General features: G+C 35.8%; 1 protein-coding gene across 1 annotated transcript in view; it reads left to right on the forward strand.

The window, feature by feature from the left end:
- Nucleotides 1–16417, forward strand: part of LOC141571503 (lysocardiolipin acyltransferase 1-like) — a 592611-nt gene that overhangs the window by 493750 nt on the left and 82444 nt on the right. The window contains exon 5 of the mRNA XM_074331707.2: nt 6079–6183. Coding sequence (XP_074187808.1) covers nt 6079–6128 — 50 coding nt within the window. The 3' untranslated portion in view covers nt 6129–6183. The remainder of the gene's footprint in view (nt 1–6078; nt 6184–16417) is intronic.

Genomic DNA, 16417 nt, shown 5'->3' on the forward strand with positions numbered 1-16417 from the left:
ATGGTAGTCAGTTGGATTTCCTTTAAAAATAAATCCTGAGAGTCCTAAACTTCCAACACATGAGAAACATATTGATTCTAAACCATCTGGAAATTCCCTCTAGTATCGTGGGCATGAGTAAGATAGACATGTATATTTGTTGTCTTAGCAAATGTAAGAAAAGATGTGTGGAGAAAATAGAAATGCAATTATGATCCCTTGTCTGAACTTGAAAAAGGTTAGAAACTAATGTCCAACAAAAGCAACTTTGAGGCACTCTGGCTTTTGTGAAAATAATTTTCTTGGAGCCCTTTCTTCTGATATTACCATTCACAGGCATTTCCCAGTCTGTTCCAGCGTTTCCTTTCTTCAGAATATTTTCATTGCCTCTCATTATTCAGGTACTTGTTACTTGGAATTTAGGACCTGTTTTTATTTTCCACTGTGTGGCTCTCATTTATCTCTAGGGACTCAGAAGCACTCTTTCTAAATGTCATTTTTCTGACCACTTTAGGTAAAAACCTCACCCTATAGAGTTCTATTTATTGGGACAACAATCTGGAGTTAGCTTGTTTTTTGCAGGGCACTTCTCAGGTCCATCCTAATAAGGATAAGGATAAAGATAAGAAAATACACATCAATTTTAGGATGGATGAAATAAAGTTCACAAAAATTTGAAGTATACCTGGCTTTTGTGAAAAGTCATTGTCACTGTCTACTGCCTATGTGCTGCAATAGGTCTGAAGTTCCCGTAAAGCGGGGCAGGCCTTATGTTTTTTTCTATATTCTCAATACTGTGGTTGGAGTTTCAAAGTTCTAATGATCATTCCATCCCCAGAGATAAGAATCTTTGCTGTGTTTCGAAGGCAAAATTAAATGATATAGAACATCTATTGGGTTTATGGTATGAAGGGGTGACATATTGGAAGAGAGTTACAGGGATCAGAGAAAACCTTATTTTATGTATTTATGTTTTATAAACTGGCTTTCTTCTGGAAGCTAAGAAAGGATTTTTGTTTTCCTTGTTCTTTCCTTTCCCTCTACCTTTCTCCTTTCACTAATGGAGTAGTAACCACCCCCAATTATAAGGCACTCAAGGGGCAAGGTTACTGATAAATCCTTGCTAGCCATTGGTTTGTCTCTCTGCTAGATGACTGGCACACACCCTCTAGAATGGGTTTCACTTCCTTTAGAGAAATAAATACTACCTGTTTCTCATCAGAATTTGAATGTAATCAGTGCAGTGTTATTATATGATGCAAAAAAATATTATGTTTGAATGGAAATTCTCAAAAATGGTTTATATTTCAAAATTTATATGATAAAATTAGAAGAAGAAATAGAGTAAGAGAAATAGGAATAAATGCTATTTCTTCAGCCTCGTCAACCTCCATAATATTCAGACCATAATAATAAAAATCGCTATGAAACAGGGAGAAAAAGGACAGAAAGAGAACTGAATGTGGACTTTAAAATGCATTTGGGATTTATGCCAAAGTGAGAATCAGAAACCTGAAACCTTTGTCCAAAAGGTTGGAGTAACCATAATCTCACCTGACATTGAAACATAAATGCTGTATGCCACGTAGTAGATGAGGAAGGGTATAGTTGCAGAAATAGAGATAGCAACAGATAGTCAAGTTCACACAGACTAATTGCATGGTTATTCTGGGTAAAGAGCCTCTTAGCAGCAAAAGTACAGATGATAACTGGGATTGTAAAGGACCATTACTTGCCTTTGTAGGTTATAGGAACAAAGCTAAGCCAGACACTGAGCGTAATAAGAAAATACTTCCCAAGAAAGCAATGATTGTATATGCAACTAAGAGAGAAGTCCAGTCAAACTTGCCAAAAGGACAAAGCACAGTAGAAGATAAGGCAAAGTGAGCACAGTTTCATTCCCATGGAAACAGCATCAATTTGGGATCCAGTCATTGTGGGACACATTACTCCTCATATACTGCCTGTCTTAGCCATGAATGATTCAAGAGCTGACTGGGCTGAACCTGGAAGAGGCCAGTTTCGCTGGAGACAGCTAGAAACTGCAGGACCTAGCAGGACACATACAGTAACTGGACAAAAGTGAAAGTCTGAAATTTCATTTGTAGACGTGGACTAATAGCTTCAGAGATTATAAAACTTAAGAAGTTAGCATCATAGCAAGAAGTAAAAGACCAGCTTTGGTCCAAGTGTTATATAAAAGCACAGAATACGTAGTATAAACCCAGAACTAGGACAACAAACACTGTTTTCAAGTGATAGCCAAGATGGAGAAAAACATGGCTGCCGACTGCTTCTACGTAAGACTTTCACCAATGCTCTTGTACTGAGTGAAGAGTAATTAACAGTTCACATCTTACCAAATATATACTGGTATACCTTTGGTAGTCATTATTAAAGTTTCCCTTCAGTGTTATGTTTTACTATACTACATAGCCACAGTTAAAGAGCAGATGAAACATACATTTTAAGGGGATTTAAAGAATCTAAAGTTCATTTCCAAGTTTTTAAGGACTGTTTCACATAAGTAAATCATTAATTGATATACAAATATATGAAATTCTAGACTGGACTATTCACCTTGTCATTATATTCAGAGAAATAGCTCTTATTTTAGAATAAAGATTTATCCTTTTTATTTATTTATTTTTTTTCTGAGAGAGAGAGAAAGAGAGAGAGATCCTTATTTTTGTGATTCAGAAAAAATATAATTAACCCCTTTTGGCCTTATGTTCTTCTAAAAAAACAAACAAACAAAAACACTGTTGTCCTGTTATCACCCAGCTCACTGAGTTATTGTGAGATAGACAGATAATAGTTAAACATAAACTGTGTCTATAAAACGTTAATATATGACTCTATCGGGATCTGAGTTTGGCAGGAGCATTAAAAGCCTATAACAGTTATATAGTTGCCAGATCCCTTCACAGCCTAGAGCAAACTATCAAACCACCTGTGCCTGACTTCTAGGTAATGCTCTAAAAGTTTGTTCTTGCTTAGTTTCCTATCTCTGCCTTCCTTTAAAAGATAGTCATATTTGATATATTATTTATTCTTCCCAAGTCAATGACTTGATCTTCAAAATAAAAGAGAAAAATAACACTAATAAAGTGCTATTTTCTTTTGACTACATTTTAAGTTCTTATTTGCTGTTTTACCAGAAAACCATATCAAGTGTCTGTGTTGAAAATAGAGACTCGTGAATATCCAGGTTTCATCATTTTTGGTATTTTGCCAGTGAATAGTTTAGTGTCTTATTATGAGCCATAAAATCGCCAGTAATTTAGATTAAGAACATGGACATTATAAATTGGACTGCATAAAAACTCACAGAGCCAGTGAGCTATAGCTTCCCTTTGTGAAATTTTTTTTGAGATTAAGTGAGAATGTAAAGCATAAGAAATTCACCAATTAAAGCATCTTTAAATGTTGACATTGAAACAGCTTTTAGAGAATAGTTAATGCAATCCATTGCCATTACATTTGCCATTTTCTTTAGGAAACTAATCCAGCGTAAGGAAGGACCTGCAAACTTTGGATTCAGAACGATATAAATCTGACATGTGGTTTCATTATGAGCCAGATATTTGACTTCAGACAAATCATTTACCCCTCTGATTTTGAAATCTCTCATATATGGAAAGGAGAAAATGAAACCTAATTTTAAGACTTTAATAAAGATTATTAATATGTGGTTATATTAGTTCTTGGCACAGTGACAGAGACAAGATCTCGTTATTGATCATGGAGCTATGACTTGGGTGAGGTTAGCAAACACGCTATAGATCCAAAGCTCTTTTCATATACTATACCTATTTTATAAAAGGTAAGTAAAAGGCCTAATAACAGCAGCTCACCTTTCTCGACTGCTTGCTCCATGATAGGCACCTTCTTAATAATTTTCCCTCTATTATCTAATTTTACTCTAAAAACAACTCTTTGGCTCAGACATTATTATTATAAGCCCTGATTTAGAGATAAGGAAACAGGCTCAGAGAGACGAAGCGGCTGAAGGTGACAAGCAGGTGGGAAGCCAAAATTTGATATCTAATTTATGACATCAGCACCTCAGTTCATAAACACTAAACTATACTACCTGCCGAAAAATCTGAAGTAAACCAGAATATGAGTCTCATATAGATGACACCGAGTTTGGGTGACCAGAGTGATGTTTTTATTACTTCTTCCTGTGTGTGAGAAGGTTTCCAAAGACTCAAAATATTTTCTTTTTTTTTTTTAATTAAAGTTTGTTCAGGTGACAATTATTAGTAAAGTTACATGTTTCAGGTGTACAATTCTGTACTACATCATCTATATATCACATTGTATGCTCACCACCCAGAGTCAGTTCTCCTTCCATCACCATATATTATATATAAGTCAGACAGAAAAAGTCAAGAACCATATGATTTCACTGATATGGGGGATATAAAACTGAAAACAACAAAGGAACAAGACAAACAAATGAAGACACAAAAACTCATAGACACAGTAATTTAGTGGTTCCTAGAGGGGAAGGGGGGAGGGGGTGGTAGATGAGGGTAAAAGGGATCAAATATATGGTGACCAAAATATTTTTATAGCGTGCAATAACCTTTGGAATTTGGAAATTGCAGAAGAATTGATAAATTATCCTGGCCAATAAATTGTCAACACCAACATCATATGCATCATCAGATTTAAGAGGCATACATGTTGATGTAAAATAACTATGTCATGACTATATATGGTCTGAGAGAAACAGCTGAATAGACATTTAATTAATAGTATTGAGAAATATACATTTGAAAATATTAGGTCAAATGGTTCTCTAAGATTTTCTTAAATTGTTCTTTTCTAATAAAAATATAGACTATTTTGAGCATAATATAGGGCTACAAATAACAATGATACTTTATTTGAATTTCAGTTTTTAAGCTTGTGATTCACTGAAACGCAATTCACTGACTTTGCATTTTCAAGTGTGAAGTGCTGGTTCATAAATGATACCATTGTGCAATACATACTTAATAGTGATATAATCATATATTAATGGCATTTTGGTTGCCTGCTTAATACACATTTTGTGAATATATTTATAATGGCTATTATTGTAGTGTTTTATGAAATTTTCTGATATGTAAAGACCTAAGTGTATCCAAGTGAATTTTCTTGCTTCAAAATCCTCTCATTTTAAAAATCCTTCCATTATATTTATTGATTTCTAATGTCGCTGGCCAGTTTCCCTGGGGAGCAGACGGTGAGATAAAGATCAGAGTGTGGAAAGTTTATTGGGGGATATTCTAGCGGTCAACATCTGCTGTAGGAAAGGGAGAAGGGAAGTAGGAAGTAAAGAAGTGCTTCTCTTTCTTGGCAGGAAGAACAAGCAGTAATAACAAGGAAGAGTCCTGCAGAATTGTGCTGAATTAGAACAAGGCGATTGGCCTTTGTATCCCTTTCAACCAGTCATTGAATACAGGCTGCCCAGGCAAGGTATCATGGCCTTTTGTGAGGTGGTTCCACTCAGCTGAGGGCAGTTACCCTAATGGGGCATATGATGGTTGCTGCCAATGGCAGGTAGCCCTCAGTGGTCAGCTTTCCTTGGAGTTTGCCTCAGCTGAAGAGAACCAACTTGTCCAAGGTCATGATACGTTCCCAAATGGCCTACACCCAATTAGCAACTGATTTGGGGGGTGTAAAAGCCTTCACCCTTTGCTATGGACTGAATTTTACCTCCCCCCAATTTCCGTTGAAGATTTACCCCCTCCCCCATATGTCTATATTGGAGGTAGGGCCTAGGTTAAATGAGATCATAAGAGCAGAGCCCTTATCTGGTAGAACTGGTGTCCTTATAAAAGAGGAAGAGACTCTAGAGCTGACTCTTTTGTGTTATGTGAGGACAAAGTGAGAAGGTGGCCTTCCACAAGCCAGGAAGAGTGTTCTCCCCAGATATTGAATCTTGCTAGAACATTGATCTTTGATGTTTCAGCCTCCAGAACTGTAAAAAGAATACATTTTCATTGTTCAAGCCACCCAGGTTTGATAATTTTTTGTGGCAGCCTAAGTAGACTAAGACACTTTTATACTCCAATTTACAAGAGTTCTGATTCTATTTCCCAGAGAACCTAATTTTGATGATTGAAACTGGAAGAAAGCAGCCACTGGGATAGAATTGGAGCTGGATCATGTGCCACCCACCTGAGAAGGGAGAGCAGACTGCAAGTGGTGAGTAATGCACATATCACCCCTGGCCTAAAGTGAGAATGCAATTGTTGAATTTCCCCAGTGGTGAATTAAGATGGTATACCAGTGAAAGGAATGCACTGGCTGATATGATTTATCAAGGATTTGAGAAATATGGCTGAAATAGTAACTATAATTACAGTGAAATCAGATGACTATGGCTAAGGAAAAAAGGTAATAAAAAGTTGAGATCAATTAATTGGCAATTCAAAGGTAAGTGTTTAACTCAGAAGCCTTCCTTAATAGCATGCAAAAAGATCCCTCATCTCCTGAAGTGATAAGACAAAGCTGAGGACCAGGACTAGAACTTCATCTTAAGAGTAGGTATGTCCAAAAGAAGTTTAAACTCTTAACACGGGCAGATTTGCCATTCCAAGGTCAAGGCTGGTTAGGAATAGAATGGGGTCCTAACATATGGGATGGAAACATCAGGGTTGATTCTCCTGAAAATAACGTAATCCCAGTTTACTTGGGACCCTCTCAGTCTGCATAAGTGGCACGCAGAGGTCATAAAGAATATACCATTTACCAAAGCAACATGTAATGTGCTGATGAGAGGAGCAATTATATCACTTACACATTTAGCGGTGGCTCTGCTCTGTAAGCCGGGGCTGAAGAGGCTGCCATAGAACTGGACTACTTTTGGCAATGAGTGTAACAGGACCACCACATCAATAGAGTACAGAGGGTGTCAGTCAACCCTCAGAAACCAGGTGGTCACAGTCGTTGCAAAAAGTGGCAGAATTGGACGCGCAGTTGTGTGGCTTGACCTGCAAAAATTACAGAGATGGTTAATAAAATATGACATCCCTAGGAATAAAGTGTATGGGCAGCCAAGAGGTTTCAACTCAATCCATATAATCAAAAGAAATCAAAGGTGAATAGGCAAGAAACTGAAAGCCATCACCCTAATAAAAAGTTAACATCCCTTTGTCGGTGTCAAAATTTAAGTGACCTGTCAGACTCAGGATGGGTAGATTTAAGAAGAGGCTGGGTCACCAGAAGACAGCCTGAAACATTTCAAGCGTACATGATATTTCTTCCTAGTCTTTGCCAACTGAGAGCTGCGGCCATTTATTTGACTAACTGTACGCTAGAGAAAGAGGAATACCCCCAAACTTTTTAGCTCTGTTGAACACAGGAAGGAAGTTGACTAATGTATCATCAGGACTTCCCTATTAGAATGGGGGCACTTATGGGCCCAGTCATAAATGAAGTCCTGCCCCACTTCTGGTTCATGGTGGGTCCATTAGATTCTGAGCACACCCTCATTTGGTCATTTAAGCAGCCCCTAAATAGACAAACTTATTTATTAGCACAAGCACCAAAGTGGATCCTTACTCTTTAGGATTAACTGTGGTATTGGGGAAGTCCAAGTGGAAGCTTCTAATTATCTACATTTCAACTAAGATTAAAAAAAAAAAAAAAAAAAAAAAAAGGAAGAAAGGCAATATCGCATAATTAGATTAAATGGCAGAAATTACTATCACCTTTAAAGACCTGAATAATGCAGGAGTTGTATTTCCTTTTGTATGCCCGTGAATTTCAAGTCCCTGCAAAAAACAGATGGAACCTTGAAGGCATAACAATGGATTGCTGCAGACTCAACCATAGTTTGTAGCTCCAATTACTACTGCTATGCCAGATGTGGTATCCTGGATACAGCAGAGTAATAAGAGCTTTGTTGTATGTACTACAACCATTGATGTAGCAAATGAGTTCCATCTCCAACAGAAAAGAGGGTTAGAAACTAGTTGTACGCACATGGAACTGACAGCAGTATGCATTTCTAGTGTTGCTCCAAAGGTCTGTTAAGTGTCCTTAATTTTGTCATCGTATAGTCCAGAAAGATCTGGGACATCTGGTAGTCCTTTAACACAACATAGTGGTGTATTATATCAATTAAACCATATTGCAGTCCAAGTGAGCAAGAAGTGGCTGGCATGTTGGAGGTCTTGATAAGATACTCGTTCTCCAGAGGGTAGGAGATGAATGCAACTAAGACTCAAGGGCACACCATATCAGTAACAATTTTAAGGGGAGTAGAGGTCTGGGGGCATGCTAGAATATCCTCCAAAAGTAGAAGACAACTTATGGTACCTTGCACTTCCCAGAAGAAGATAGGGGACACAATTCTTGGCAGGATGCTTTCAGTTTCTGAGGCAGGATATTATATTTACCCCTGGAAAAACTGTTTTGACCTGTATACTGGGTGACATAAAAGTTTGCCAGCTTCGAAAGGAACCCAAAGGAGTTCCATCCTTTGGGAAGGAAAGAAGGCTTGCAGGAGATACAGGCTGTGGTACAAGTAGCCCTGAAGTTTGGCCTATAAATTCAGTAGATGTCATGATATTACAAGTATCATTGGTGGGGAAAGACCTTTGAAGACTTTATTATAAGCACTGATGGGAGAATCATACTGCACATTACTGAGGTTCTGAGCAAGATCGTGCCAACTGCATTAGAGATTATGAACACTGGAAATACAGCCCTTGGCATGCTATAGGGTTCTGATGGAGTAAGAGAGCCTGCATGTGAGTTATCAAATGGCCATGCAGCTGTACACACCCACCAAGTCATAAGGTCACGTGGTCCCAACAACTAAGTAGACAAAATGACTCAGCCACCAGACTCCAGTCTGTCTTGACCACCCTACTGTTGGTATAATGGACTCATACACTAAGTAGCCATGGAGGTTATATATGGGTTTAAAAGTATGAATTCCAACTTACCAAGACTGATAAGCTACTGGGGTCACCAAATATCCAACTGCCTGGAGCAAAGACCAAATCTGGGTCCCCAAAATGGCATTATCTTTCACAAAGGCCAAGAGGCTTCCTTTTGGCAAGTTATTCACATAGGACCTTTTTAGAATCTTAGAAGAACCAGCATTTTACATATCCTGGGCATGGTTTAGCCTTTCCTGTCCTCAGGGCCTCAGGTAGCACCATTGTCTCAAGGCTTACAGAGCTTTTGTTCCAATAGTATATAAGCCCATGCAATATCACATTGGCCCAAAGGATGCATTTTATAGCCATAGCTGTGGACGGGGGGCCATCAGTTGGACTCCACTGGCTGCATCATGTACTATACTACACAGAAACTTCCCGCCTGAAAGGAAGTCGCTGAGGCTGTTAAAGGCTCATACTGGTTTATAAGCAATACTTTAAGAGAAGGGGTGGTATCTCCCAGGATGTGCTACATTCTTTACATTTTCCCAGCTTTACTGAAGTGAGATTGACAAATAATAATTGTATGTATTTAAGGCATACAATGTGATATTTTGCTATAGGTATATGTTGTGAGTAATTAACTAATTAACATATACATTACCCTATATGATTACCATGATTTTGTGTGTGTGAGATCTTGATATCGATTTTCAAGTAGAAGATACATTCGTATTAATATAGGTGTTAGAAATATAAGTAGAAATGATTCATATATTCTGTTAATTGGTCTGAGTGTAATGTCCACTGTAATTGGTCTGAACTATATATCCAGATATTTATAATAAAGTGTCTTATTAATCTCTGACATGTAGCAAAACATCCATCCCATAATTGGTTTCTTTGGTAATGACGTAAGGTGAAGGAGAGTACCATGGCCATCTTATTATTAGCAGTTATACTGTGGGAAGGGGTTAATTGCAGCAAGACAGTTATGCTATTTCAGAGCTGTAAGGGGTCTTTGGAATTATGTGCTATAATCTCAATATTTTACGTAATAGGAGACAGACTCAGACAATCATAGAGATGATTTCCTCACTTTCCGGGCTGTTGTTATTTCCTCTCTTATCACTGTTTCTCCATGAGAAGGTGCACAATGGTCAGCCAGCTGCTCGGCCTACCAAGAATATTTTTGTTAAAACTGAGTCTGGTTCCAAACAGCCTGGATTTCTGAGTTGTTCTGTGATTGAGTTTTTTTTATTAACTTGAAGGAGAACACCATCATACTTAGCAGGCTACCTCGTATCAGCAATATCTTACCTTATTCACCTTCCTGACTCTCTGAATACCTCATCAATAGTTAATGTCCTTTCCAGATTGTTCCATCGAACAGGCTAGGTTTTATAAGAAAAGCTGTTCAATACACATCCAAACAAAATTATGGTTTATATCCTTTATTTTTGTAAGTGGGTTTGGTTCTTCCGCAAATACCTTTTCTATGGAAAGAGGACTGTCTCTAATGGTCACCACCCCTTCTCACACTTTAGAGGCTATGCAGCCCCCTGCCTGGTGGCCTCCCTTCTTGTTGATCAGGTCTATGAAGCTGAACCTTGCTGGGCTGTTTTGATCTCAGCAGTGAGGACAGAATTGTGCAGACTGAACAGGATCAGATACGTATCAAGTCTTTGTCAGGCACAGCGTGTGACGAAGTACTTTATTGAAATTTCACGATACACTTAAAAGGATGTAAACAATCATCATGATATTATACATGAGAAAACCAGCAGAGTTTAAGAAAATTTCAGAATAATAAATAAGTTTGCTTCATTGTATCCAGAGCTATCATCTATTTGTTATGTATGAAACAGACATTTATTGAACGCCTACAATGCATTAAACAGTCTAAACAGTCTACTAGTTACCATCTTACGACATATGCAAGTAAGATGTGTATCACTGCCCTTAGAGAATGATATTCTCTTATTCGAGGGAGACTCTTAATCAATTAGGTTATGGTAATGTGAGATAAAGGAAATGCAGAGGAAGATGAGAAGAGAAAATGGATTGCATTCTGAGAAACTTTGATGTAAATAATAGGTAGAATAAAGATTTGAAATGGAAAGGCCTGGAGAGTTTGGCTTCATGAGAACCAAAGTGAAATCAGTAAAAAAGAATGGTGATTAACAGGTGAGATGCCACTGAGGGAAAAATACAATAAGAATTTGAAATCAAGAAGTTTATTGGGTCAGTTTGAATATAAGAATTTCACTAGAAATTGAAGAATTTGTGAAGAGGAGAGAGGATGAAAGCTAAGTGGGCACTAAATACAAAACAGCTGTGTATGTTGTTTGAATATCGTCCATGTTTAAAGAAGAAAAAGATCACATTGAACTTTAAAAGGATCAATGGACATTGAGAGGCAGAAGATAGAGGCCAATAGAGCAGATGATCAATGAGGTAGGTTCTTAGTGAAGGTGGGATAGCAGGGAACCCAGAACACAGTCTTAGTTGAAAGAATAGATCTCTCACCCTTGGCTAGAATAAAAGGAGAAGGCAAGGGGTGAGGATTCAGAGAAAAGCCCACCTGGTAAAAGAAACGGAAAATGCTAGCAAGGACATTTGTGGAGATTAAATAATTAAAGAAACAAGTTGAAAGAATAGGCTAGAAGAAAATAATTTGTGAGAACTCTACATCAGTGATTGGGAAAGACCATAGTTTTTATTCATTTTTGTTTTTGTTTTTATTCGTTTCAGGTGTACAAAACAACATAATGACTAGACATTTACACCCTTCACAAAGTGATAACTCCACAAGTCTACTACCCATCTGACACTGTACATAGCTATTACAGTATCACTGACTATATTCCCTTTACAATACTTTACATCCTGTGGCTACATAGATTTTTAATGACAACAATCAGTGTAGTTATAAGATTTAGTTTTTCTTGAGATGCCTAGCACACAGGCATCTCGGGGGTAGATGTTTTTTAAAGCATTTTGGCAGAGAAGGATACAAAAAAGGTAAAGGAATGTAAAAGGAGTTATACCTCATGGAGATACATTAATTAAAATACTGGATTTACTTCAGAATCACAGAGCTATTTAAAAAATAGGCAAGTTATACCTAAGCTACGAGCTGCCTTGTGGAAGAAGTGCCTGTTCTCTATGAGTAAGTAAGGAATCTCAAGCAAATCTGTAAGTTTAAAAGAAACAAAACAAAACAAAACCAATAGTTCGATATGTAGTCAGAATGTAGAACACTTTTATTAAAATAACACTTATATTATAAACACATTGGGAATGGATATGAAGCAAGAAGTTTACTGAGGAACCAGTATAGGGCAAAGGTTCCAATCACATTAAAACACAGATATGGTGTTTGCAGTTGAGAGAAAGGAAAGGCAGATGAGATCAGTCTTTTTACAGCTTCAGAGTTAGGGTCCTTTATGTGATTTCAAGGCCCAGACTGAGCCCACGGGAGTGGGTGGGGAAAGTGGAGTTGAGCACAACATTGTTAGTTTCTTGAGAGAGCAGGACCTTCCAAACTTCTCTTGTTAGAAAGGAACCAACTCTTTCGAGCTATTCCAGTTCTCACCCTCAGTATATTCATTTATGAAATCTGGGTTTGGCTGATATCTATGATTAATTTAACCTTTATACATGGTATGAAATCATGAATGTGACTCAAGTCTCATTATGATCTATGTGCATACAAAAAAATATTTCAAGGTTGCCCAACCTTTGGAATTCCTTAGGCCAAAAACATTGATACATTTATATAGTTTAATTCTGTTACCTAATTATATTCATCCGCTTACAGAGAAAATTAGGAGATTTCAGGGGAAGAAAAAACATTACCTTATTTATGTTTATATTTGTGTGAGTCAGGCAGTAGTTAATGCTGTCTAGTTATTTTTACTGCATCAATCATGGAAATTACAAACATTTTCTGTTTTTCTTACGTTTACTCTATAAGTCTTTAACAAAAAGTTTAGGAAATGAATTTGAAGAACAACAAAAAAATGATTCATGAGCACTGAAAAACTGGGGAAAGGCCAACTGAGTTGAGATTTAAAAAGAAAAGGAAAAGAAAAAGAGGAAGCAATTATATCAACTTTAAGAGCCAAAAACATTTAGATTTTATGGTTTTAGCAAATTCTAATTATTGAAAATAAGACTTGCAAACAAGAACACATTGAAAATTCTCTCTACAAAAGCAGGTAAAAAGTTCAATAAATTTAATTTTGTGAGCCAAATCGTATGGAGAATTTCATTTTGGAATGCTATAATTTCATTTTAAAATATATTGACTTTTGGAATGAATCTTCTGATAGAACTCTTACTTTGAATAGTTATGTTTATATTCTGTATTGTTGTAAAATGAAATTGAAAAAGCCAATGCTTTTTCTACTTCTAATTTGGTAAACATTTAAAAATTTTTAAGTACAACTAATTTGACAAGCTTTGTTTTGTAAACATATATTTCAAAGAAAGATACAGTAAACTTAAGCAAAAAAATAGTTCATATATATATATATATATATATATACACACACATATACATGTATATATAGAACTAAATATATATTTCTCACAAAAAATAGAATTGAGGTGAACTTCTTTTAACATAGTTTGCTTTGAAGTTAGCAATTATCTGAGCATTTATGCAGATAATATTTTCTCAATTATCAGTATGGGCTGCAGAAAAAAGTCAGCTGAAGGAGGCAAAAATATTAAATTTTCAATGATTAAGCGTTACGTTGAAGGAGATTACAATATTTTTTTGGAAAATGTTTAAAGTACTAAAACTATATGGAAAAAATACGCCTTGCTCAATAAAATACCAGTAACATGCAATGAAGGACAGCTATGACTAAGAAACTAGTTGCAACATGTTGAACATGTTCCAAAATTATTACTTTTCTATTATTGCTATATGCTAAACAATATAAAGTTTTGTTTTAACTTGCTTTATAGTAGATACATTTTTATTTATTTAAAATTGCTTTTACATGTACAGCGTAATGATTTAATAAGTACATCATTGTAATTGTTTTTGTTATCTCTTTCATTCTCAAAATGTCCCAGTTTTGATAATAAATTGTATGGTCACCTTGCTCTGTTTGGCACTGAGGAGTTTGAAATACGCAATAGGGAACAATTGAAAAGTTCTCTGCAAGGTAATGCTTAATAACTGTTGTCCCTGGAAAGATAACTGTAGTCTATACGTGAGTAAAGAAAGAGAACTAAATCAGACTATTGAGGGATTGTAATAGACAGGAATGCACTACCTTAATCTTCTTTTTTTTTTTTTTGAAAAATTTAAAAGAAGGGTACTCCAAGGAATTTTAAAATATACATGATATGCCTCAGTTAGAGAAAAATCCTAATATTTCTTGTTTGTTTGCTTTGAAAATCTTTAGAGACACTTTTTGCTTTTCAGACTGAAAAGCATCTAGCTGTTTTTTAGTGGGTACTGTAAATAAATCACCTTTGGGCAAAGGAAAGTATTCTAGCCATACTTCACTTTATTCTGAGGTTGGAAAGGGAGAGCATGCTGAATTTTAATAAATCAAACAATTTTAAATCAACCAGGGAGCAGCATTTTAAAGGAAAGAATATTTTTATAATGGAAAGAATCCTTTTGTAGTGCAAATTACAACCCATAACGTGTTTCTGTAAATTCAGATTTACAAAGATGTTGGCTAGCAGAGTATACCAGTATTCAAAAATAAACATCTTTCTAGAATTTGTTGGTTTTTTTTTAAATAACTTAGAGAGGAGAGAGGAGTGAGTGTCAATCAATTACTTTAGAGTCACTGGTGTGAGCAGGTATAGTGTTAAATGTTTGAGAAGGGAATAAACTGCTCATTCTCAGAAGGGATAATGATGAATAAGGCATAATATTTATCGTTCAGTGGTTCAGAAAGTAAACAAGGAGGCAACATATGCTATGAAAATCACCATAAAATGTTCTGGGTAAGTGCAAGCATAGCCAGAAGGGAGAAAGAAGAAGGCATTAATATTGCTGAATTCATTAATTTTAGACCTCAAAGTGTCTTGTGGAAAACATAAGATGTAGTAAGTAAGGTTGCCAGACGAAATACAGGAGGCACACTTAACTTTGAAATTCAAATCAAATGAATAATGTTTAGTATAGGCATGTTCCATACCATAATTGAAACTTACTTGTACTAAAAGTTATTTGTTTTTTATCGGATTTTAAAATTTAACTGGGCAGCCTCCATTTTCATTTGCTAAATCTGTCAACCCTAAATGTAAACTAGGTTTTCTAAAATAAAAAGTTTCAGGAATAATAGCTCCATTTATTAAACCTGTAATACGACACCTGGTAGACACCCATATGCATTAAGTCATGTAATTCTTAGCATGAAATAGGAAGTATTTTTTAAACTCCATTTATTAAATGATGAAAAGGAGGCTTGGTGAGGTTAAGGTAAGTCAGTTCACACAATTAGCAAGTGGCTGAACCTGACTTTGAACCGAAGTATAAGTGAGGCAAGATTTTTTTTAATAGATTAAATTATTTTTAGTTATTTTTCCCGATTTTTTGAAGTATAATTCGCAAAAATTGTAAGTATTTAAGGGGTACAAAATGATGTTTTGATATGTATACTATTCATTGTGAAATGATTACCACAGTCAAGCTAGTTAACTCATATATCACCTCATATACTAGCTGCCTTTCGTGTGTGTGTAGAAATAACATTTAAGATCAACTGTCTTATTCAAACATGCAACACAGTATTGTAAACTATACTCACCATGCTGTGCGTTAGATCCCCAGAACTTGTTTATCTTATAACTGAAAGTTTGGACCCTTTGACCAACATCTCCCCATTTCCTCCATTCTCCAGCCCCTGGTAACTATTAATTTACTTTCTAATTCTTTGAGTTTGACTTGTATAGATTCCCCATATAAATGCGATCATACAGTATTTGTCTTTCTATGTTTGGCTTAGTTCACTTAGCATCATATCTTCCAGGTTTATCTATGTTGTAACAAATGGTAGGATTTTATGTTTTATTTATTTATTTTTATTTTTTTATGGCTGAAGGGTATTCCATTGTATATGTATGTATATATATTTTCTTTATGCACATTTTCTTTATCAATTCATCCATTGACACTTGGATTTTTTCTATATCTTTGTTATTGTTATTATAATAATGCTGCAATGAACATGTTGTGCAGATATCTGTTTGAGATATTAATTTCGTTTTTTGGACATATACTCAGTAGTGGAATTGCTGTATTGTGTGGTACTTCTCTTTTCAATTTTTTGAGGAAACTTCATACTGTTTTCCATTGGCTGAACAAATTTACATTCCCCAAAACAGTATGCAAGTGTTCTCTTTCCTCCCGTTCCTTGATAATACTTGTTATCTCTTATCTTTTTGATAATTGCCATACTAACAGATATGAGGTGATATCTCAGTATAGTTTTCATTTGCATTTCCCTAATGATTAGTAATCTTGAGCACTTTTGCATGTACATTATGGCCATTCATATATCTTTATT

This window comes from Rhinolophus sinicus, chromosome 2, assembly GCF_057876585.1.
Source record: "Rhinolophus sinicus isolate RSI-liver-muscle chromosome 2, RSI-T2T, whole genome shotgun sequence".
NCBI lineage: Eukaryota > Metazoa > Chordata > Mammalia > Chiroptera > Rhinolophidae > Rhinolophus > Rhinolophus sinicus.